Source organism: Phalaenopsis equestris, unplaced genomic scaffold (assembly GCF_001263595.1).
Source record: "Phalaenopsis equestris unplaced genomic scaffold, ASM126359v1 Scaffold000118, whole genome shotgun sequence".
Lineage (NCBI taxonomy): Eukaryota > Viridiplantae > Streptophyta > Magnoliopsida > Asparagales > Orchidaceae > Phalaenopsis > Phalaenopsis equestris.
Window position 1 is genome coordinate 984,986 of NW_018164560.1, and position 25,920 is coordinate 1,010,905.

At 36.5% G+C, this 25,920-nt stretch overlaps 1 protein-coding gene across 1 annotated transcript in view; it reads left to right on the top strand.

Annotated features, from left to right (window-relative positions):
* Nucleotides 1–25,920, top strand: part of LOC110021061 — a 70,897-nt gene that overhangs the window by 5,930 nt on the left and 39,047 nt on the right. Inside the window, exons 2-4 of the mRNA XM_020719392.1 lie at nt 6,935–7,067; nt 20,563–20,679; nt 20,761–20,846. Coding sequence (XP_020575051.1) covers nt 6,935–7,067; nt 20,563–20,679; nt 20,761–20,846 — 336 coding nt within the window. The remainder of the gene's footprint in view (nt 1–6,934; nt 7,068–20,562; nt 20,680–20,760; nt 20,847–25,920) is intronic.

The following is a 25,920-nucleotide window of genomic DNA, read 5'->3' on the forward strand; positions in this document are numbered from 1 at the left end:
CAACAAAACATGAGTAAAATGCATAATATTAACATGTAAACTGACAACAAATTCATTAGAAATAAAAGAATGCGATGCACCTGAATCAAATAAAGCATTGTTAGGCTGATCTTGAATTAGGAGCACACCTGTAACTACATCTTCTGATTCTTTGGCTTCTTGTGGGGAAATTGCAAAAACTCTGACTTTTACTGGTTTCTCTATTCTGCTTTCTGAAGTTCACCTTTTGTTTGCATTGAAGATATTCCCAAAAAGTTGAGCTCTACTGGACTGACTGCCTTCAAAAAATTTTATGGGTTGTCCTTGTTTTTGGACTTCCCATGGTTTGTTGTTTCTCTACTTTTCTTATGGACAATTCATTTGAATGTGTTCTGGTTGTCTACATTTGTAAATTTTCTAGAACAAATCAAACACTGCCCAAAATATTTTTTTTAACACTTTTCACAAACTGGCTTTTCTATCTGCAGTTTTTTCTGCTTGCCTTCTGATTTAATTTTCTTGCTTTAAAAGTGTTCTCTTTTTTAAAATCCTTTCACTTGCCTTCTCTAGGTTGCCACTGTTGAATGGAAAAGTTCAGCTCATTTTTAATTCTTCTTGCTCTTTCAACAAGCACAAAGAAAGTTCAGATTTCAAATGGAACTAATGCTAATCTCAACCAACCGATCTCTGAGACCACACATAAATCTGTGACAATTTTCTTTCTGGGTGTTGACATAGGAAGGTGCATATCTGGAAAGAGAAGTGAATTCTGCCTCATATTTCATAACTCTTGGATCCTTGAGTTAGATTGAAGAATTTATCTTGTAGCACTAATTTGGCTGAAGGAGGAATGAACCAATCTTTGAACACTTTAACATATTATTTTCACTGAATTTGTGGGAGAGGCGCGAGTTGAAATTTTCTCTATATTGCCATGCCACCACCTTTCTGGTTGTCTTCTAACATAAATGTAGCTAGTACTACCTTTCTGTTTTTCGGACAAATCATATCATATGGAATTTTTTTGATTTTCAGGAGTCAATCTTCAACAACTGTAACTCACCCTTGAACTGTCACCCTTGAATGCATCTGGCTTGAAAGATTGAAATACCTTCAAGTGTCGATTCACTTCTGCCTCAGTTTCAGATTTAGGCCCTGTACTGCTGGATGATTTTTTGATAGCAGCTATTTTATCAATTACTTGTGATATCAGCTGGACAATACTCTGTAACTCAGTAGTTCTGACGTCTGCATTTGTTTGGTTCTGATTTTCATTTCTACCTAAAACAATGTCAACTCAAACTTCATGCTTTGCATTTGGCCTAAAAGATTGATTTTCAGCACTTTCTAATTCTTCTCCAGACATGTTTATCTGTATTGACACAATTTATTATTCACATGCAATTTATCATATAATAATTTTATCTTGCACGTGACACCTTAAATCGTAAAGGTTACCCACTACAGATTCATTAACCTACAATTCTGTATAAATCAATTAATATTTAATTTCATTCTTGTTTCTTCTAAATCCAACATACTTTCATCATTCTTTTCATCAAATAACCATGCTTAATCATGCTCTGATACCATTTTCTGTCACACTCGAACAGTCCCCCCTTTTTATGGGTCAGTTGAGGTGCGATAGAGGCTAGCAATTTGGTTAGACTAACTCTAACCAACACTTATCCTGACTTTTATAATCAGGACTCAGTAGGTGATGAATTAATCTAACTGGATTACAACAACATACGTAATACATTGCATTTCAATTTTATATTCAGAAGCATGTAAATAAAATCATCCAAATCATGAAAACTATACAGAGCCGCTAAATCCATAATAATAAAAATACTTGCCCAAAACTTATGTAAAAAGCTCCAAAAACTAACATACAAAAGTTGTACAAAGACACACCTAGAAAGAGAAGTGAATTCTGCCTCATATTGCATAACTCTTGGATCTCCTTGAGTTAGATTGAAGAATTTATCTTGTAGCACTAATTTGGCTGAAGGAGGAATGAACCAATCTTTGAACACTTTAACATATTATTTTCACTGAATTTGTGGGAGAGGCGCGAGTTGAAATTTTCTCTATATTGCCATGCCACCACCTTTCTGGTTGTCTTCTAACATAAATGTAGCTAGTACTACCTTTCTGTTTTTCGGACAAATCATATCATATGGAATTTTTTTGATTTTCAGGAGTCAATCTTCAACAACTGTAACTCACCCTTGAACTGTCACCCTTGAATGCATCTGGCTTGAAAGATTGAAATACCTTCAAGTGTCGATTCACTTCTGCCTCAGTTTCAGATTTAGGCTCTGTACTGCTGGATGATTTTTTGATAGCAGCTATTTTATCAATTACTTGTGATATCAGCTGGACAATACTCTGTAACTCAGTAGTTCTGACGTCTGCATTTGTTTGGTTCTGATTTTCATTTCTACCTAAAACAATGTCAACTCAAACTTCATGCTTTGCATTTGGCCTAAAAGATTGATTTTCAGCACTTTCTAATTCTTCTCCAGACATGTTTATCTGTATTGACACAATTTATTATTCACATGCAATTTATCATATAATAATTTTATCTTGCACGTGACACCTTAAATCGTAAAGGTTACCCACTACAGATTCATTAACCTACAATTCTGTATAAATCAATTAATATTTAATTTCATTCTTGTTTCTTCTAAATCCAACATACTTTCATCATTCTTTTCATCAAATAACCATGCTTAATCATGCTCTGATACCATTTTCTGTCACACTCGAACAGTCCCCCCTTTTTATGGGTCAGTTGAGGTGCGATAGAGGCTAGCAATTTGGTTAGACTAACTCTAACCAACACTTATCCTGGCTTTTATAATCATGACTCAGTAGGTGATGAATTAATCTAACTGGATCACAACAACATACGTAATACATTGCATTTCAATTATATATTCAGAAGCATGTAAATAAAATCATCCAAATCATGAAAACTATACAAAACCGCTAAATCCATAATAATAAAAATACTTGCCCATAACTTATGTAAAAAGCTCCAAAAACTAACGTACAAAAGTTGTACAAAGACACACCTAACTACTCGCCCTCGTGCTCATTGCCCTTACTTTAACAACAACAACGAATAATGAGCAAAAAATAAGCTCAGTGAAATTATTAGGGCTAAAATAAGATTTTAAACATGAAAAGAAAGTAACGTATGCTCGTATGAAACAATGCATGTCTACATACAATTATAACATACTAGTATACATGAAAATAAAGTAGATATATGTGATTTAAAAAATCAACTGTAGTGTAGCATGCATGTCGTAAACATGAAATCATAAGTATAAACATGTTCATTCATTTCATAGAGGTCATATTATAAGAATGCTATTGTTTAATATATATGTTTCAACTATTTTGTTGTTCTTTCTTAACGGGTCGTCACCCTGCCCTAAAAGCCATATAAGTTATTGATAAAGATTGAGCTTCCCCCAACATAACAGTTATCGACAGCCCCCTTGATGCTATGTCATCGCTTAATTCCAACGGTTCCTATAGTTTCGTCCCCATATAAATATCAGTAGTCGTCCAATACATTCCTGCATAATGTACTTGCAAGCACTCATATAATAGTCGATCCCTTAATATTCCTTGTGATATTTCTTAAAGCATAATACATGTATCAACATTCATCTGACATTTAATAAAACATAATTTCTGCAATCATGTATTTCATATCTCATAAGCATGAATCATGACAAAATAAATACCTATAAACAATTAGTGTCATATGCATAATCATCTGGATCATAAAATAACATAGTATCACATGTAACATAATAAAATTCAACTCGCATTAATAAGTTAATTGCAGGTTATTCATCTATAATATGTCAGAATTCCTAAATGCATCTGTGTTAAACTAGAAATCATATGAAACCTCTAGAAGAGTATTTTCTTACTTTGGCACGAGATTATTTCACCTGATTTGCGGAGTAGCCCTACGACGAGTTTTTATATGCTTGTCTCGAGCTCGTTGTCTCCTGTAGACAACCTGAAGCTCGTAGATAACATAGGGTTTCATAAAATTGGCTCTAAACGTGCATTAACAGAAAAATAAGCATTAATTGTCAAAACATACCTCAAATGAACTGCTTGACATAAATCGCCCTTCTAAAATAGCTAATCTTCTTTCTATCACCTCCAATTTAACTTCCCCTTCACTAAACTCAGGCTTAAATCCTTTTGAAAGCTTGCAAAATGATTACAACACTTTCGAGACAAAATCAGCTCCTCAGACAGCTACTGGAAATGATAAAAACACGAAAAATGAGGCAAACAGCAATACATAAGTGAGACTAAGGAAATAAATGCTTCAATTATCATGAAAAAGAGATTCACATTTATAGAATTTGTCCCCGGAGCCCTAAATTGTGCTTTGAGGCTCCTTGCCTTGTGCTTATGTCGTGGTTGCTACAGTGCAAGTGGTTCTTTGTGGAATTCACAGAGGACTTCACATGCCGAGTCCGAATGGGAAGAGGGAAAGGTTGGGAGAGAAATTAGGCAGAGGGGAGGAAATTGGGGCTCTGAATTGTCCAATTCGACCGATCGAAAGAATAAAAGGTGAAGGAATGTTGGTTGGCTGCAATAATTGAGTGACTAGGAGAAAAAAATTAAGATTTATTTAAGGTTTAATTAAATTAATTCAATTCAATTGTAACTTCAACAATTTATATCTCCCAATCCATTCATTATTCATGCATGGTGCTTTATATTGAATTGTTCGATTTCAAGCATAGAGTTTAATAAAATTATTTCGATCAAATTCCAGGAGGTAAAAATTGTTGGGCTACTTTTAGAAGTTGTTGAAGTTACCCGATTTTTCGAAATTTTGGTGTTACACCGAAGAAGACGAGGACACAAAAGATGAGTGCCGGATTCCAACTGATGAGGGAGAAAAACACATAGTTCAAGTTGAGCCCATTAGTGAGACTCCAACATACATAACATTTGTGGTCCATGACATTTTTATGTTGGAGGAACCGATACCAAATACGTGACAATCCTTGATAAGAGAATTTCAAACTTTTCAAATATATAATCTACTTTTGAGTTATCCCTATGAGGGAGGTTCAACATGTCAGATATGAGACTTTTTTTTGCCACTTTTGGAAGACTATATGGAGTTATTTGGTATTAGAATCAGTTCAACAATGTATTCACCGACAAAAGATTAGACAATATGGATGAATCACAACATTTGAAATCGCCTTAGATCTTTGGGGACAATAACATTTTACAGTGGGACCCAACTCTTTCCAAGAAGGAGAGACCTCTCCTGAGTTGTTAAGCTTTAGTGTGGCCAATCTGCCATAGTTGTCATTTAGGGTTAATTCTTCCTTGCAGACTTATTTATCAAATACATCCAACTGAGTACAAGGAGTGGGAGAAACATATTATAGATTTACTTGCTCGTGGGAGTCTACGATGATATGCAACTCCATCTAAAGCTAGGTCAAATGTGGATTGATACTTATTCTATTAGCATGTGCTTTGGGATAATAACGTCTACAGGATTGACGTACCAACAACTTGCAATAATTTCGCTACCTTCAATAGGGTCGACTTGACTACCATGAGTAGATAAAAGCTTCGATAGATGAAGTTGAAGCTCTCGCAACCCCGGGAGACTGGCACAAGCGTCAACTTAGGAGGCACAAAAGTGCCAAATAGTCGATGTGGGAGTCGAGTCCCGCTCTTGGAGCGCACCAGTCTAGCATTCTAATGGGCTGATTGGCCCTCCAAGCCAGTGAACTGTCATCTAGTTGGAATGGGGCCACTTCTTAGTTGTCTAGGGCTTATATAGTTGGATTTTGTGTTTCGATTTTTCAGTTTTTGATTGCATTTCTTTCAGGATAGTCGTCGGAGTCCTCTATTTTTCGGTCTAGGGTTGTATCCAAGGGCGAGTGCTGCTCCGACTGTATCTCGTTCTGAGCTGGTGATTCTCCTTTAAGGGTCGAGTGGTGCCCTAGCTGTTTCTTGCTCCCGAGCTGGTATTTATCCTTGACTTACCCTGTCCTCCACAACCATCCCTCCACCTCCACCATCGCCATAACTGCTGCAACCATCTCCTAGGATAACACATTTGTTGTCGCCTGCAGCCCCCATATTTCCCTTCCGCCCGTCCTAACCACCTACCAGCCTTCCAACCCTTCTACCTTGCAGCCGCCACCCCACCCTTCCAGATTGCTGCCATCGCCCCTATCCTGCTTCCCCCTCGCTGTTGCTGTCCCCAAACAGAAAATTACTACTGTTGGAAGTGTTGCAGTTATTTCCATTTCCTCTTGTGGTTGTAACCGCGGCTTGTCTTTTTTAGTAATAATAGTTGTTTTCTTATTATGATTTGGGTTAACTTCAGTAACTGAATGACATGAGATTTAGCATTGGAAGGAAAAATGTTGGTCATCATTGCTGTTGGCTCTGCATCTTCTCTGCCATACTGTCTAGCTTATAATACAATTTATCTTTTTTTTTTCTTTTCTGTTATTGCAGAGAAAACCATTTACAGAAAATTGAACTTCTTGTCTTCTAGTCGGTTGGTTGGTTTGTAGCCCTAGCACTAGCAACTTTCACGGGGAGTTTTGATAGGTGGTACAGATGAAAGTTTATCATTAGCTCTTGCTTTTTGCTGGATGCACTTATGCCAGCATGCATGTTATTTTGTCGAGAAATGTATCATTGACCGCATGATTCTTTTTGAAACATCTAGCTTTATGAGAATTCATTCCGCCACATATTCAGCTATTTAACATCGATATTCTGGTTCTTTATACCAAGTCCTTAAACTGCCAACGCTTGCTAGATTTAAGTTAGCTACTTTGGTGGCTTAAATTAATTATAATTTTCTTAGTACTTGCTTAAGTGAATCGATTTTTATGAGTATCAATTTTTGTAGGTTATTTTTGGTCTCACTAGCTGGAATATACCTGGGTCTGCTATATGGTTTGTATGTACCAGATTGGCAATTTGAAGTTCAACAGTCTGTTCTGTCAAATGTTTATAGGAATGATACTTATATTATTAAAAAGGTCAGGCAAGTGTAAGTTTCTTATGCTCTTTCATTGGTTACACATGTGATGCATAAAATTTACATGTTTTCAAATTTCTAATGAGTTTCTTAAAATTGATGTTTTTCCTTTTGCTATATTCTTCCGTGGTGTAGTTCTATTATGTGCTTGAAAATTTGTGTATCGAGATTGATTGCTTCGAAAAGTTCTAGTCTTCCACATCTTAAATAACAAAAGAGGGCTTGCTAATTTTCTGGGCTAGTATGGGCAGGACCCAAACTTACTCTCACTAGATGAAAGATTATTGGTTATATTACAAAGGTTGCTAATGGTTTGTGTGCTTGCTTGGCCCCCTGTTATTTGTGATGTATGCTACCATGGCGTGATTGCCTGATTTCAACTGCTAATAAATAATAAAATCAATAGAAATCATTATATCTGGTTAGGTATGACAACTTTGAAAAGGATAGATTCAACTGAGGGTTGTTTGTCATACCCGATTTTGACCCTCCCTCTCAGGTCAAGCATAAGCCGTAATAGAGGTGGATATTATACATATTGTCTAACAAACATTTATTATTATTTTACCAACATGGATTGAGTAATTAGAAATTAGTTTGTCCAGATCATCATAGAACATATATTGATGTTCAGAATCATTCAAATAGCTTAATTAGAATTATTAATAAGTGTATTATTTAAATCATCAATATGGACAGAAAATACTTACAAAAAATTTTGTAGAAATTTATATGTATCAGAAGTACTTTTAATCTCTATCATTCGATCTTTCTTTACTTACAAAAAATTTTGTAGAAATTTATATGTATCAAAAGTACTTTTAATCTCTATCATTCGACCTTTCTTTTATAATATATCAAAAAATGTTCAGCAATGTTCTAGGATACAGGATAAAATAATTTCACATGATTATGATCTTACGTGCTCCTTTCTCTTACCTGAAAAATAGTAACATTTTACCCGATAAACTTAAAGTATAGGAGATAAACAGTACAAATACATGATTAAAAATATAAGACGAAGAAATAATAACATGAAGATGATCTTTGAATTAATCGGAGCATCATAAATCAAAGACATGACTAATTTAGTGCATCAATTTTAAAGCAAGACAATTTTTTATAATTCCATAAATAAAATACAATCATGAACAGTACACATACCTGCAGCAGACAGGGATGCACTCCCGGGATCGAACATGAAGTGGGAAGTCCCGTGACGGAAGCGTCTCCAGATTTGTACCTGGACCTAAGTTGTTAAGTTTTTTTTTCAATGCTCTGGAATTGGGCAATCCCCTTGGGCCACTTTTCGCTATCATCTTATTATATATTTGCTTATCTGATGTTCTAGGTTTAGGTTTTGGTGTGAGCTTGTTTAGGGCAGCTGCCACAGTCCGCTTCTCTTTTCGAGGGCTGTATTCAAAAGTGTGGGTTGTGCTGTGAATGTATCTCACTCATGAGATGGTGATTATGATTCTCCTAACCTTCTGCAACATTCCTGCATCAATCCCCACCATCACTTCCCTGCTGCAGCTGCTGGAACAGCAGTTTTTGTGTTGTTTCTTGTAGCTCCAATTCCAGCCACCTCCCTCCCTTCCCAGGCTTGCTGCCGCCCAACACAGCAGGCCTCCATCCTTCCCCAACCTTCCTGCCTCGCTTCCCGCCTACTTCCTTCACTGCCGCCGCCCGGAACTGTCTTTCAATCTGCTGTTCTGCTGTTCCAGCCTTCATTTCGATTTACTGTTGCTTGGACTGCATCATATCCTGCGGCCCTTGCATCCTCCACTTGCCACCCCTTGCCACAACACCCTTTCCCCGCTCTGCCGTCATCCGGAACAGCCATCCTACTGTTCACTGGCCTCTCCCAGCCGCCCCAATACCAGCCCCACATATGCCCCTACTTGTTGCAACCGCCACCCTCTCACTTTTTTCCCACAATTCTAGCCACCTAACACCCCTTTCCAATCCTTCTAGCTGACCACCACTATTCCATGATCGGACCGCAGTGTGAGTTCATGTGTCGCGTTGTTATATTTGCCTTTCAAGTATATTAGTTTGTAACAGTTTATTTATTTTCAGTAATAATATTAGATTTTCTTAGTGTTGCTTTGATTAACCCCGCTATCAATACCAGTATGCAAATATAGAAAATGAATCATTTAAAACTTATTATCTAACTAAGATAGATGATTACTGGATTTATTTTTATTTGTCTCACTTTTTTTTTTAGTCTTAGAACGATCGTATGATGTTTATTAGGCTTGTGGCATATTTATATCATGAGATTGAAACCTTGTCTGTTTGTTTACCATTTATCAGTGTCACTACTCTTTAAGGTTGAACCTTAAATTCCAAATGGATCAATGTATTTAGATGCTATGTCCATCAAAGGGTTGAGATTTATCTATGTGGGTTCACAACACATGGCATGGGTGTCACAACTCGACGCGAGAACTTTAAACTTCCAAGTTGGGAATAGATTGCTGACTGATGAAATTAAAATCTTCAATTATCCATTTTCTACACTAACAATTTACAATTCAAATAAAATGAATGAGCCACTAAAGGAATTAATTTAATTTAATAATGAATATGTTTATCTTTTTTGTTTGTTGCTCTCGTCTTCTTTACACATTCTCTATTACAGTGCTTATCTTCTATTTAAAAGCTTAAACTTGCAATTTATTAAAATAATATAATAAGTTATTGAAGATAACCCAAAGGAGCAATTACACTTTAAACTACAGTAACCCTAGAATAAAGAAAATAATATATATGATTGTCTTTTTTATCATGTTATAGAAAAATCCTGTAAAAATCTAATAAATGTATGCATGTTATTTGCTCATAGAAGCAATCTATAATTCTATATGCATTAACTTTAGGTTTATTTCTTTTTTCAAAGTTTAATCTTTAACTTTAGGACACTTCATACTATTAACTCACATCTATCTCAAGAGCACTGTCTAAATATAACCTAACATATGCCTGATCAATAAATTCCTTGGCACAATGGGGTGCAAAATATGTTCATTATTGTCTGAGGTGGAAATGTGTCTACTCACCCCTGACTCATATTCTCTCGTTAGCACAATAGTTCGTAATCTAAATTACTCTATTGTCTGAAGTGATAGAAAAACATATACGCTCGCTATTTTGTTGGCATTCCCTGCCAGTACCATAAGGGGGTCAACTTCTCTTCGTATTCATATATACATTATTTTCTTATAAGATACTTTGTATTCATCTACTAATGAATAAATGCAAATCTCTTAAAATCTAAAAGTACTGTAATAATCTAATATATGCATATTACTAGAATCTAAATGTCATGCAATAATCTAACATATGCATTTGTACTAGAATCTAAATGTCACGCAACAATCTAATAAATTTCTAAAAAACTTACTATGAAACTATTTAACATGCATAATTGTCTGTCTAACAATATGAAAAATCTGTTGTAATTTAAAACTAGATTATACATGAAATGAGGAATACATATAAAAATAATAAATATTACTAAAATTTAAATATATAATTATTTACCTTAATTTCACTTTGAAAGCTTGGTTCACAAGATTTGCTTTATGTTTCTTGTCACTTCTGCTTACTTTGATACTAATTAACTTATAAATTACAAAAATTCAAATATATGTTTCTTGAAACTATAATTAACCAAATTCTTTAATTATCTTTGCTTACATTTAATATGTTAAAGTTATACTTAAAATCCTCTTTTAACGGAAAGAGTATTATTTTAATCTACTCAAACTAACAAATAGCTTTATCATAATATTTTCATTTGCCCTAAAAATTATTGTTCTTGTAAATTTAATAAAATAAAGCTTTTATTTATTATTTATTTTTTCTATCATCATATTCATTTAAATTTTAAATAACTTAAATTAATGTGAGTAGCTTACATTAATTTAAATTTAAGTTCATTTACTTTATAATAACAGTATTTACTAATTTTATCACTTCCTAGAATTAAACAAATCATATAATAATTTGCAATCATTTTAAAGTCTTTATCTTATATTTAATTGCTCCTTTATACTAGTCTCTAATTTGATTAATTACTCACATGTAGGTTATTTGGTATTAAGAATTATGCAAAAAATTTACATAAATACATCAAAATTCCTCTTTCATTTAAACATTTACTTAATCAAAATAAACTTTAATTAAATTAACCAATACAAAGTTTTACCTTCAAAGAAAAGATTTCAGCTTGACTGCCGTCGACCGTTTTAACTTCGTAATTTGAAAAATTGATGATTTTGTGATTTTGAAAATAATTCAAATATGAATATAACCTTTTTTATTTTTAAAAGTAACATTTTAATTTTAAAATAGGTGAGACCAACATTTTTATTTTTGAAAGTAACATTTTTATTTTTAAAAGTAACATTTTATTTTTAAAAGTAACATTTTAATTTTTATTTTTAAACCTGTTTGGTCTCACATTTTAAATAATTTAGATGATTGAATACAATACTACAAGTAATATACTTATCCCGAAGAATAAATATATCATTTGTAATAGGAAATCAATCACCCAAACTAAAAATTTTGTGACATCCGTTTGGTCTGCGAAATATTTTATATGAGACCAACAAGTTTCCCTACCTAATATGAGGATTAGATAGGGTTTATTTTACCGGGGTTCCAAGTTCCCTATAGAGGTAAGCCCCTATAGTTAATTATATCTTAAATGACTTGGGTCACTTAAGAAAACTCTCGATTAAAATCAGTGGTTTTGCTTTCAAGATTTTCATCGAGTTTATCAAAGTTTAGGATATCCAAGGTAGGATATGAGAAAATCTAACGTGAGTGGCTCAAATAGGAACACTTATTTAAGGAATCCTCGATTAAAATCAGTGGTTTTGCTTTCAAGATTTTCAAAGTTTAGGATATCCAAGGTAGGATATGAGAAAATGAACACTTATTTAAGGAATTACACTTATTTAAGGAATCCAAAGGGATGAAAAGTATGAGAAATCACAGATCCGGGGAGAAACCTTGGTGACTTCCCAACTATCCTATGATTTGGCTTTATATCTTTGAAATGCTATTATTTAATACTGAATCTTGCCACTTATTTAAAATTTAAGATTTATATTTGTACGATATCTGATCGTACAAATAGTCTAAAAAGATAAGAGGATTTACACCTTACCGTACAGTAACCTCGGAATCCTAAAGTGTTAGGACTTATAATTACACTACAGGGTTGTGCAAAAAGCTTAAAAGGTATTCCTATTGGTTGTTATTTAAACTAAAGAGGGTGATAGGTGATGTGAATGTGTTTTGATGTTGCAGATCCATCTTGAAGTTGTTCCTGATCGTGTTGCCCACGATATTCGCTCCAAAGCTCTTCGTAGTAGCACCTCCGAGTTTAGTTTTAGTTTTGAAAACGCACCTAACCACTAGGTTATCGCATACTAAGGTCTAGTGTGTATCAAAGTAACTAAACATGTAGTATAAAAGAAAAGAAACAGTATAGTGCACAGTAGAAAGAAAAGACGGTATAACATGCTGAAAGAATAGTATAATGTGCTAGAAAGAGCAGTATAACATGTTGGGAAAGTAATATAACATGCTAGGAAATAAATAAAAAGAATGCTGCAAGGTAAATCACACTTGTAAATTTGAGAATTCTGCTGCTCCTTTAAGCTAGCTATTATTCGTTGTATAAAGAAAAGTTGTTTGGAAACTTCGAGAAAATCGACGAATAAATCCACGACGAAAGATTCGGAAAAATTGACAAATAATAATAAAAAATCTCGAGAAAATCCCGAAGAAAAGACCACGAGTGCTTTGTCCAAAATTCCAAGAAAACATATGAAAAAAAATCCGAAAAGAAGGGACCGCAAGCACTTGGGTCGGGGCTAGGCTCAAATATATATTTGTACTCAAGGGTCATCGAAGGCTACTCGGTCACCCGGATTCGTAAATCCCGACACTCCACTAGAAGGATGTCCTACTAAACCTAACTTAGGAGGGTATTCCTTAGCCCAGGATCGATAATCAATAAGTGGACAACCCAATTTGTGACACATCTTTAAAATTTAAGTTTTAACATGCATATGTATTTCAAGCATACAAAAGGAAAATTATTTTAATTTTGATTTTTATAATGAAAATATTTTTATAAATATTGTATATGTTCTTATCAATTTGTTTTATTAATTTTGAAAAAAAAATGGTTGTCCACAAGTCGATCACGTCACCGAGCCTAGGACTACCGACAACCTAAGAAGGTACGGGTCCCCCTCTAGTCTTATGTCGGTGAATGATACTTTAATCCTATAGTTTATCAGGTCCCAGAATTGAGTCCTGGTGTTGTAGGATGAGATATCATTCTACTCTACCACCGACGCGCCTTTGTTATCATCGTCTTAAGCCCCAAAACAAAACCGACCTATTTGCGAGCTTGCTTGATGGTTTCACACATAGCAAAAGACTATACATGAGTACTTATGTATCAGACATAAGCACAGAAAACCAAACCAAGAAGCAAAGAAAGAAAAGAACAAAAATAGAGATGAGAGAGGGGGGAAAAATGATCCACCCAAAAGATCGAAGGAAAAAAAGGGTAGAACAATTCTCAAAGTCATATCGAAAAGACCTAAAAAATAGAGTCCATGGTCCTTGAATCAATTCTATAAAGATATCATTTTCTCACATTTCATAAGCAGATCAATCCAATTTACTCCACTAAAAGGTCATAAGTTAAGGCTCACAGGTAAGACAATAACGGAGAGGAGAGCCCACGGGTAAGGAAATAAGAATCACACCCGAACTCCAAATCCAGCTCACGGGTAGGGCAGCAAGAGGGAGAGCCCACGAGTAAGGCAATACGAAGGAGAGCTCATGGGTAAGGCAGAAGGAAGTAGAGCTCACAAGTAAGGCAGCAAGAAGAAAACCACCACCCTCAAGCTTACGGGTAAGGGCTAAGGAGAAAGCCATCACAATATTTAAGCTCACATACCCAAGCCTGAACTCGTTAACATCGAACTTCCAAAAACTCTTTAATGAATCACAATTTTATAAGCTTTCAAACCCTTTATGAATCCAATTTAATATTAATCCCAAAATGAAGCTTTAAGAGCCTTTTATATTTCATAAAATATAGGAGAACAATCCATAGAGAGCATCCTTCTATACTTCCAAAAATCATGCCGTATCAAAGCCCTTCAATTCCAATCTTCATTAAAAGCTTTTCACACTTGCATAGAAATAATACCAATTTCAGGAATAAAGAAATGCTTACCACTAAGATACATTAAAGAAGACAAACAAAGCCCAAATAAACTTTCAACATGCTCACAAGTAGAGACAAGAAAGAGGGCAGAGGCTCACGGGTAAAGCCAAAAGAAAGGGGGTAGCCAAACTTTACATCAAGCTCATAGGCAGAAGCAGCAAAAAAAGAAGTAAATCCCAACAGTAGGTTCTAGAGTAAGGCCAAGAAGGAGAAAGCCACCACACAATAAACCCATGAATAAGGCTAAAGAGAAAGCCAATTAAAACCCAGCCCAAACTTACGAATGAGGGCAGCAAGAGAGCAGCCACCACAATATTTAAGCTCGCGGGTAAGGACAAGAAAGGCCATAGAGGCTCACGGGTAGGAACAAGAAAGAGAACAACCCAGCCCCAAAACAAGTTCTTCGAAGTACCTGAGATAAAAGGAATGACATGTGTATGTATTTCACACAGAGGGGCAGCAAAAGGAGGCGAGATCGAGCCCTCAAAAGAGGGCAAAACCGAGCCATCACAAAGCCAAAGCGAAACAATAAGTCCAAAAAATTTATTTAGATGAATCGTAGAAAACCTCATTTTTGAAATCATGCAAGCAACAAATCAATTCTCATGACCTTCATAAAATGAATTCATCCATAAACTTTCAAACTTTCATAAAACAAGGTGGTTAAGAGCCCCAACATAGCTATTCATACATGCAATTCAATTCCTCATCTCAAACCAAATTAAACCCGATATAAAGACTAAAGAAAAGAATACAATTTAAGCCAAAATCGCATCCGCCAAATGGGGAAAACAAAACAACATTTCTAACATGAATCCAACCCAAAAAAGTCAAAGCCGAGCTTACTAACATAGAAAAAAATAAAGTAAAATTTCCAGCATTTTCCATTTCCAAAGGACTAAAACCACACCCAACAAATGGGTCAAAACAAAACAAAATTTCTAGCATTTTCCCTCTCTAAAGAGATCTAAATCGTACCCAACAAGAGGGGAAAAAAACAGAGATTAGCCTTTCCAGCATGAATCTATTCCAAAAAGATCCAAATTGTACCCAACAAGATGGGAAAACATGACCATTAAATCCAAATCCGTTAGAGCCTTATATTCCCAGGTATTAGAACTAATATATGTTCCAAACTGCAGCAAGTAATAGGAACGAATAAGCATAAACAAGTTTTTAATGCCAACATGTTATTTAGCATTGAAACTAATTCCAACCTCCATTTGAACAAAATATGTATAAGAAAAGCTTTAACATTACAATTTTTTTTTTTTAAAGAAACAAAATAAACCAGCTTAATGTCCCAATCCAAGCAACGCATCATATTTTAATATGCATAAAACCATGCCTTAGAGTTAGGAAACAGAAGAATACCACACCCGTGCACATTCACCTTATAAAGATGCAAACCCTCAAATCCACCAAGTGGAGAAACGTTGCAAATCAGAGGAAGGAAGATAAATACCTCTTAATGCCGACTTAAAACAAAAAAAAAGTAAGACAGATCTAATAAAATGCCTCCCAAAGAAATCCTCTTCCCAAAAGCTTCAAGAAGTAGCAACCAACAAATCCTTTAAACTCCCAGCACACAAAAAAAACTAGCCAAGAAGAAATTTCAACAGGTCTTTCCTCCTAAAAGCTTCGAGAAATAGCCACCAACGAATGCTCCACACTCTCAGCGCACGAAAACGTAGGTTTGAAAGGATTTTGACAGAATTTTCTTTTCTAAAAGCTTCAAACAGTGAAAACATAACCTCCCCTTCACTCTCAAAATTTTCAACAATCCAACACAGAGAATCTAAGAAGATTTTTATGGGCAGAGAAGAGAGGGGAAGAATCAGCCACCTACCAGCCTCATTGGTAGCCGAATTAGGTAAAGGGAGAAGAGGAGCACTTAAGGCAGGAGGAAATGCAGCCTAAGGCAGAGGAAGAGCCGGCCAGGTGGAATTTCTCTCTTGGAAAGCCGCTCAGTCGAGCAGAGGTCGAGGAGACGAGCCGCGTGCACGAATGGCAGCAGAATGGTGGCGTGGGCGAATGGACCGCGTGTGAGGGAAGAGGAAGGCGAGCCACCTCATGCGCGAATGGCAGGGGAGACGATGAATTAGGCTCGGGAAAGAGGGGCGAGCCACGAGTCGCGCCTGTTAGGGCTTGCGATCGAACCAGTAGACGCGTTCGAGAGCTGCAGCAGGGAGGCGCGTGCGGTGAAATAGGGTTTAGGGTTTTGGATTAAAATTAAAATTATAATATATGATCTAAATATAAAAATATTTATTTATTTCAAAAATAAAATTTGATTTATGCATTTTTATTCGTGTGTCAGTTTGTAGAAAATTGAATGCCCTTTTTAGGTAATCTTGATGTTCCGGACGCGCTGGTGCGGTCCGTTTCACCGTCAGAGGTCATTTTGACGAATTCATTGATTTGCGTGCAAATTTTCTCTTGTCAGAAATATGACAATATGAGTGTCTTTTCCTACCAAAATTGGTGTCCCGAACGCGTTGATGCAGTCCAATTTGTCATCGGATGTCGTTTGAAGAAGTTTGCATTTTCACCCATCCTTTAGATTCAATTGAAGTCCGATTTTGTGCAATTTAGTGAATTTTGTGCATTTAGTGTGTGTATGTGACGATAAAGTCATGACGAGGTTTTCCTAGGGTTTGAAATCCTATTGGGAACTTCTCCCTGAGTCTCCACACAATAGCCCTTAACCGCTCGTCCATAAGACGATGATTTTGAGACCATAAATGCTAGACGTCACAGGAAAATAAGAAATAGTTAGAATTTCTAAAAATGGGTGGGTCCCAATTCTAGTTTTCTAGGATAGTCAATAAAAACCCTTAGAGCTTCATCCTAGAATTCTAAGGAAATGAGTAATGACCTCAAAAATGAGGTCAACAACTGCTTGGCTTCATTTACACTAACCCGAATACTTGTTTGAAATCTGCTCTCGATTTCACCTCCTATTCCCTGCACGATCGAATTCACACTTGATAAGTATTTAATCTTTGCTCCAACTTCTTCATCTCTTGTTCGCATCACTTTGCTTAGCTTCAACCTTCTAACGCTGTTGCTCTCCCTCATGAGAGCCTCATTTACTCCTACACACAAGACGCACATGACGCTCACGTCCCATTTTATGCAAATTCACACTGCACGTAGGTCGTCCCCCATTTTCCAACAAGCCGCTCGACAACGTTGGATGATCGTTCGTTGCTTGGCTTTGACGTTCGTGGGCTTGGTTGCCAGTGTCATCGCCTTCATTCAACGATTTTGATGTTTAATCAAGCTTGTTCATAAAAGTTTGCCAGTCCTATCTTTCCATCGTCTTCTTTCGCCTTGGAAATCACTTGTTCTTCTACTTTGCCTCTCGATTTCTTTGTAAGAGTTGATTTGAATGCTCGTTGGCGTTACAAGAAAAATAAACCGGACATTATAACCTTCCCCACTTAAAAAAATTTTAGCCTCAAAATTTATAAACCTCTCATAAACTACTTCTCATTATGCAAATGAAACATGAGTTATCCAAAAATTGTCATAGAAGTCTAAGGGTCTGTTTGGAGTAGCTGCAGCTTAATAATAAGCTGCTGCCCAGCTGCTGAGGATAAGCTGATTGTCTGTTTAACTGTGCTGTAGCTGTTTCTGGACAAATGACCATTCTTTCTTTGTATGGTAATGCTGTTTGTAACAGAACTGTTCATATTAATTCATTTTGTACTTTAAAAGTAAAAATTCAGTGCAAAACATTATGAAATAAAGATAGATACTTCACTTAATAGTGAGTAGCATGATTACTAAAATTAAGTAAAAGACTATTAAAATAATAGTTAATAAGTGAGTAGCATAATTAAGTAAAAGACTATTAAAATAATAATTAATAATATGATCATATTATTTTTAAAATGCAGAAGACATGTCACGAGCTAAGCTGTTCTTTAGAGATCACTCTCGGCGTTGGAAACTTTCTGCCTATTTGCCCACCAAAAATAATAATTGTTTTTCGTGATTCTCTGCGGGCATTTGAAAAATTATCTCCCGTAGCTATGTGACTGATGTAAAGTTTGCAGGGAACTTTGAAGTCTACAGTAACATTGCAATCCTCAGGAGCTACCCAAAATCCTCGAGCTCATCTTTTCTTAATGTTTAAAATCCATCTCATTAGAAATAACACAAATAAAAACTGATAAAATAAGTAATTAATTATTATTTTATGCAAATGTGAAATCTTAGAAAACTCAGTATATAAATCAACAAATTTGTCACTACAAGAAGACAATACACCTTCTAAAAAAATGTTCTTGGTTGTCTTTAACCCACATAATACTAAGTTCGTGTGTGTCATATATGCATATCAATTGAATGATTAATATTGAAGGAAAAAAGAATTAGGAGAGTAGCTCAATCTCAAGCGAACTTGTGGGTGGATGTGAGAGGTTGTATTTGTTATTCCTTATTGTAGATTTGAAAATTGTTTTGTCATGTGCACTATTATCCCAACTGGACATGACAAAAGTGAAACACATGTTGAAGCCACATATCAACATGACATTCTGTGTTGGGAACCCACAACGACCGATAAATGTGATTTTGTCATTATTTGAAACACGTGCATCAATCTGTGTTCCATCAATTACTCCAATATAATTATAGAAAGATAACGAAGAGTTACCTTATTAGGATATTTATATGAAAATTGAATGTAATAAATGGAAGAAATTATCTTAAAGTAAACCGCTAATCGTGTGAAATCTCTGTGAGGGTTCGTTCGAATGTAGGATCTGTGATTTTATGATATGTGAAGAAAAACTTATAAATGCATTCAACCCTACTGAGAACTATCTGCAAGTCATTTCAGATGGGTGCTGAATCCCTTCATAGCTCACTTCATTGATTCATTTTGCAATAATATATAGAGGGCTATTGCTAGCACCTCTCGCAAAGTTGTTCTGGATGAGCCACGAAGTTCATGATTTCTATGTAGTTCCTCCAACAAATCGGTGAATACCTCTTGTGTCATGCAAAACATATTGCTAAATCTTGTTGGGTGCCTTGCAAACAACTCGCCAACCCATTTATTGCCAACATATGAGGATGTCATGAAATAGAGCACTTTATGTACTTTATCAACCGTTCCTTTATCTTCTTTGCAGCCCTACCTAGCTACTGCCGCCCTCTAGCATCCCCTTCCTTGCCATCTACCGACAGCATACCAACTCCCACCTATCTTTTAGGTTACTGCCGTCAACATACTGTCATTCCCTATTCTACTTATTTTAGTTGATCAAGTGCTGGATCTTGCAATTTGAGCGATAGGGGCTCAACTGGGGCCCAAAAGATCATAAGATATTGAGAATGTTCCTTGTACACCATCTAAGGGTCATAAAATGTTAAATATGGGTCTCAGTGTTAACTAAGGGACAATCTAGGCTTTAATTTCATCTATGAAACTTAAGAGTAGGTAGGAAAATGACTTGCTCCAACAAGGGTCAATAAGAAGAAAAGAAAGCCTCACTAATAGCTTAACGAGGGGAGAAAGGAGAACGATGCTTACATTATTTGGAATGTTCCACATACACAACATGGATCAATGGAGAAGAAACATCATTTTCATTTAACAATTTAATCTATCAAAAAAGTTCATACAGTCAATCTTATTTATAAAAAATATTATACTCTTAAGGATAGGATGATGGCGTCCTCATCCAAATTCTCGAAGTAAACATGAGATTATCTTTATCTTATTGCATTTTAAATAATTAAAGTAAAAGTTGTGAAATTGAGTAAAAAATATAGATTGGCCTTAAAATTCTTGAAAATTTATCTAATTTCGCTTATTTTTAGGCCAGTTTGACTCATTTTAGTTGAGCTATGAAACACTCATCCCTATTTCGGATAAATTTGGCGAATGGTTTCTATTGTGAAGCACCACCTATAATTTTTGGATGCTTTTTGCTCATCTTTCAGCTGCTTTAGGTCTTTTCTACCTCTGCTTTCTTTCTTTCTTTCATACTTCTGAAGATTGATTTATGCATGTAGCCTAAAACTTTCTAGGCGGTTATTTTCTTAATTGTCAACGTTTTCAAGATGGGTTTTAATCGGTTTGGTCACTCGAAGTTAATTCATTAGATTAATTTTCCTATGCATTGCACAGGTTCTTTGCCAGTTATATTTTTATGATTATTGCTTGAAGTCAACGTTATGAAGTCTTTTTGCTCATTGGTTTTAGGTTAAGTGTGGGGTTAGAGGTGATCTCGGACCGGCATGTAACTCTGTGGGAATGATTGATCGCTATGTTCTTGGCATTGAACACCTATATAAGAAATCGTTCTACAGAAATCTAAAGGTCTATTCAGTGACGTCCTAGATTACAGCTTTTGCCAAAGTTATGTATTTTCTAATTTTTGTTCGTTGTCCTTATTGCTAGGTTTGTCAGAATACTGAAGGTGGCGACTTCTCAGATAACTCAGCTTCATGGTGTCAAGCACCATTTGACCCTGAAGGGATTTTAGGGTAAAGTTGTTATTGTTGTTTTTCCTTCTTTTACTTGCACAGTTTTTATTGTTAATTCCTACAGAGAAAGAACTCATTGTTTGTTGATCATTTCTTAATTGCTTATTGAAACTTGTTTGATGTTGATTAATACGCTACTGTAAAGGTTTGTAAGGCTATGGAATACAAACTGACAGCATCGTGCTGCAATGAGATCCTGGCTTCTTTGTTGTGGGGCGGAGGAATACAGTGATGGGTGCAGGTTGATTAAAGTTGAGGAGGCTGGGTGGTTAAGAGTGGGGTAAGGTAGGAGATTGAGAAAGTGAGTAGTTGGGATGAAAGAAAGAGACAGAGATATTGAGGGATGAGGAAGAGCAGTATTAAGTGTAAATTGAGGGTAAGAAATTGTTTAGGCGAGCGTGGGATAGGGAAGAAAATAATGTAGCATGAGAAAATGGTATGCAAGGGAGGAAGATGGAGGAGAATAATACTGGAAATTCATGACCATTTCATTTAATACTCACAAATGCATTCTCAAACTACTTTTAAGGAACCCTTTATATATAATATGAAATTTCTTTTATGATGTCCAAAGTATTCTTTGCATTACAAACGATGACCATAATATCCTTGTATTAAATAAGTTTTCAAACTAATTATGAATATTTATTTAGTCCTTGTTTGGTAACTGTAGACTTGTTGAAGGAACGAAAGTTCATGATTTGGTTCTCAAGTCGTATAGCAATGATGCCTAACTTGCTGCTTCGTGATCATACCTTGAATTGTTGATTCATTAAGATCTTTTTATTTGTGCCACTTGAGCTGATGAAATTGGAGAAGCTCAGACCTTTATAGCTCTCACCATAAACTTACAAAATGGGCATCCTCTTTCTATGATTATTTGTATGTCTCATTTATAAATGAGAGATGTTAGCAACTCAATCATATTTGGTTCTTTGAGTCAGTTACTTATACCCACTTAGATCCTAGACTTTGAGCATTGAGGAACTTACTTTTCCAGATTGAGGTTTTGAAGCTTGCTAGCTCTAAAATCTTGCTAGATTTTAAGAAACTTAGTGAATGACGTAGGCCTCATGGGGGACCGGTCCTCTTGGAGGTGGGCCCCACCGCCTCCTATTTTCTCTTTCCTTTCATTTTTTCTCCCTTCCTTTTTCTTTCCTTTCTTCCTCTTTCTATTTTCCTTCCTTTCTTCCTCTTTCTATTTTCCTTCCTAGACCCTTTTCTAATTTAAATCCTTTCTAGAAAGCCTAAATTTTGATTTTATTTTCCTTAATTTAAACCTTTCCAAAAAAATCTGAGATCTTTATTTTATTTTTATTCTCTTTTCTTAATTTAATTTTTTTCTAAATTGGGTCAAGTCTCTTATAAATAGGAGTTGATGTCTCTAGAGTTATGGTTCTTGGTTTTGAAATCTAGATTCGGTTTTGCCTGAATACTTTCCTTTTGAGGGTTGTAACTGACGACGAGGAAGATGCTCTAGCTGTAACCACATCCGACGTGGTGTTTATCTTGTTGTCTCGATTTCGACTTGCTGTCTAATATTCTGTCGTCATTCCACCAGCACAACCAACCACCTCCCTGCCAGCCTGCAGCTGCCAGAGACCTTGTTATTCCCTCAGCTTCCGACTAAGCCCTTGCAGCTTCCTTGTAGGATTGCAGCCTCCCCACCTTTACTGCACTTCCATACAACCGGACAACTATCCCTTACAGCTTCTCTGCAGGTAGACGCCGCCCAGTTTCCTTCCAGACCAGTGCCGATCCACCTACAGCTCCCCTGTAGGCAGCTGCAACCTGCACTGCCCGTCCAACCATCTAGCCAGCAGCTCATCTGCCTCGCTGTCCTTTGCCGCCTTATCCCCAGCGGGCTGCAGGCTCTTTGAGAAACACCCCCACCCCGCACCTCTCAATGCTGCAACACACTCCCATCTGCAATCTGCAACCTCTGATGCCTCCCTCACAGCAGGTAGTCCGTATTAGGCCTTACCAACGCTTCCAACTGTTGCCCCCAGCCTTCCTGCAGTCCTCCACCATCCGTACCTCCGCTCGTTGTTTTCGATCGTCCGTGCCTTCGCTCCTCGGCTTCTACCGCCATCCGTGCCTCCGTTCCTGGGCTTTGGCCGCCTTTCCTGCGGCCTCTAGATTCCAGTCTTCAACGACGTTCTCTGCTTATTTCTGCTGCGGTTCAACGCCTCGATGAGCGCTGACTTACTTTCACCCAACATCGCTCCGGCCTTCACCCCATCCACTGCTTTGACACCATCTCTCCGGACTCCCTCCTCGTCGAGCTTGTTGTGTTTTTATGTGTTGAGTTTTTATTTTAATATTTTGTTTTATGTTTGAGTTGCACAGTATTTTTCTTTCTTTTGAGTTATTGTTGTAACCATCTTAAGTTATTAAAAAATTCGTGTCTTGCGTCATGGTTTGGGTTAGCGAGTCAAAATGGTGACCTCTTAACATATAAGAGGAAGTTGTTCTATTATTCCATTTTGAGATTGATATCACTTTATCATGTTTGTGTACCCATTATTTTCAACAAGCAATGTGCAAAGTGAAACCGTGTTTTTATAAATTATTGTGCTAATAATTTGTAAATATAATCATACATTCATTAACAATTATAAAATATAGAGTTTTTTGTTGGTTGAATCAAAACTTGATAAAAATTATGAAAGAAATGCGATATATAATCTTGAAGGCAAATTTTGAAGGTGAACATGTAAATAAAATTTCTTAAAATTTTTGTTATTTAGATGAATTAACTAATGATTTCAAGTTTAAAACTAGTGTAGTAGTTTGTTGTAAGATTTTGAAATTTTATGGTTGCACAAAACCATATTTAATGTAAAGAAAAGACTAAATTGAATGCTTAAATTTTAAGTAACATAAATCAAGCTAATAGGAATTCAGTAGCCATAATCTTCTTTTTTATTCACAGTCTGCTTTTTTAAGTAGAATTTCATCATCTTTAAAATCTTTTTATTCTCCGCATTCTCCTGCACTGATGTTGGTTAACATAGGAGTCTCGTCTTGCGGGAGGTCGCGTGGAGCTTGAACCGGCTCGGAATAGAGGACTGAGGGTGGGCCGATACGTCCTTTATGTGGATTTGTCTCCTAATGGGAGTGGTGTCCACTCTTTAGTTACCCTAATATTATTTTATGTTGTTATTGTCATGTTTTAGGTGAGGTTTTTGTGTTATGTATCGGGACACCTGCCGACATCTCTTCATCCCTTTGGGGATTGTTTTCTAGGATTCCAGGTGGTGCTTCAGTCTTATCTTGGTCTCCATGTGGTGATTATCTTCCCTATCCCCTTATGCATCCTCTCCACATCGCTCCCAGCTGCCCTTCATTACTGCAGCTGCCCATGTGTCCGTTTTCCTATAGTTTGTTTTCCCACTATTCCAGCAGCCTTCTTTGCTTCCGCAGCTGTTATAGTTTGTTTTCCCACTATTCCAGCAGCCTTCTTCGCGGCCGTTGCTGTCCAACCCTCCACCTTTGCTTCCGCAGCTGTTCCAACCCTCCATCTTTGTCTCCATCGCCTATTGCAGTTCCCCGTACTTGTTGCCATTGTCGTCCCAGCGTTCCTTATTTGTTGCCACCACCCAGGGCAACTAGGAGGTGTTGTCCTTACCTATCCCAACATTCCCAACTGTCCCTACCACTAACTGTTGTCGTTACCCTATTGTCCCAGCTACTCGTACCTGTTGTCACCCCTCCCAACCAACCCAAAACCCTCTATATTGTTGCTACCAACTCCCTCTAGCACGCAACACATCCACTCCAATCACATGTCGACCCTTTCAACCCACTTAACCGACCACCAACCTCTTGGAATCTACCCTTAGTTGAGATTGTGTTATCATTTATTGCAATTTCAAATTTCATTGTTTTTTATTGTTATTTTTCTATTTGATTTCATTAATAATATTCACATTTCCCATTGTTGTTAGTTGACTCCGGTATCATTTAGTATCATAGCTCTCCTAACCTTAGTCCTATCATTGGATTTCTAGCATCTATCCATACCCAATCCTATCTCCACCCAACACCCTTCCCCTTTAATGATTTTTCTAAATCGACCACTCAAAATTTCTCTTTCCCACCCTACATCACCTCTACACACCTCCTTCCACCTACCCACACCCAAACCCTAATCATGCAACCCAATAGACAATGCCCAGAAACTTGATCGAGGTTCAAAGATAAAATGCCACTTATGAGGAATTCACAAGAGGTGTCTAAGAGATTTTTAGGGAAGATATGTGGTGGGAAATCCTCCAACTACAATATAGGCTTGCCACCTTCGAGAGGAGACCATCCAGAGGGCTCACACAAACTCCATTCGATTGCAGAGATGAAGACCCACCATCCTTAAAATTTTGACATGAAATATTGAAGAAGTCAAAATTTTGAAGTAAAATTGGATCTGCCATATTTTGATGGTCAGATGGCTCCGGACGAGTTCATCGAGTAGCTCTAGACACTATAACGTCTTTTTGAGTGCCAAGACATCCTATCGGGCGTAATGATGAAACTAGTCGCCACCAAGTTAAGAAAGAGTGCATCTCAGAGATCCTTCTACAACGAAAAAGAAGAGTAAATTATTGTAAGGTCTAAGATGAAACCAAAGATGCAACAGTAAAACCTTCCCGTTCTTTGCAGGCATGATGTTCAGACCCTAGTTTCAAAAGGGGAGAGATAACATCACCGTTTGACCACACATCTTATAGACAGTGCTCAACCTCAGGATCAAGTATTAAGAGTATACCCGATAGAACATCCGAGCCAACCCCACTCGATGAGACACTAGTTTAGAGCAGAGAATAGGTGGAACCATACCACATCCCCAAATCCATCCCATCCTTGAAGTGTTTCAAGTGCCTCGGATTTGGGCATATTGAATCAGATTATACAACCAGGAGAATGATCTATTTCACTGACATGTAGCTGCTAAAGAAATAGACAATGATGCTATAGAAACTGTAGATTTTGATGCCACAAAAGAGGAGCATTAGATTCCAACTAATGAGGAAGAAAAACATGTAGTTCATGATGCACTTATGTGAGAGACTCC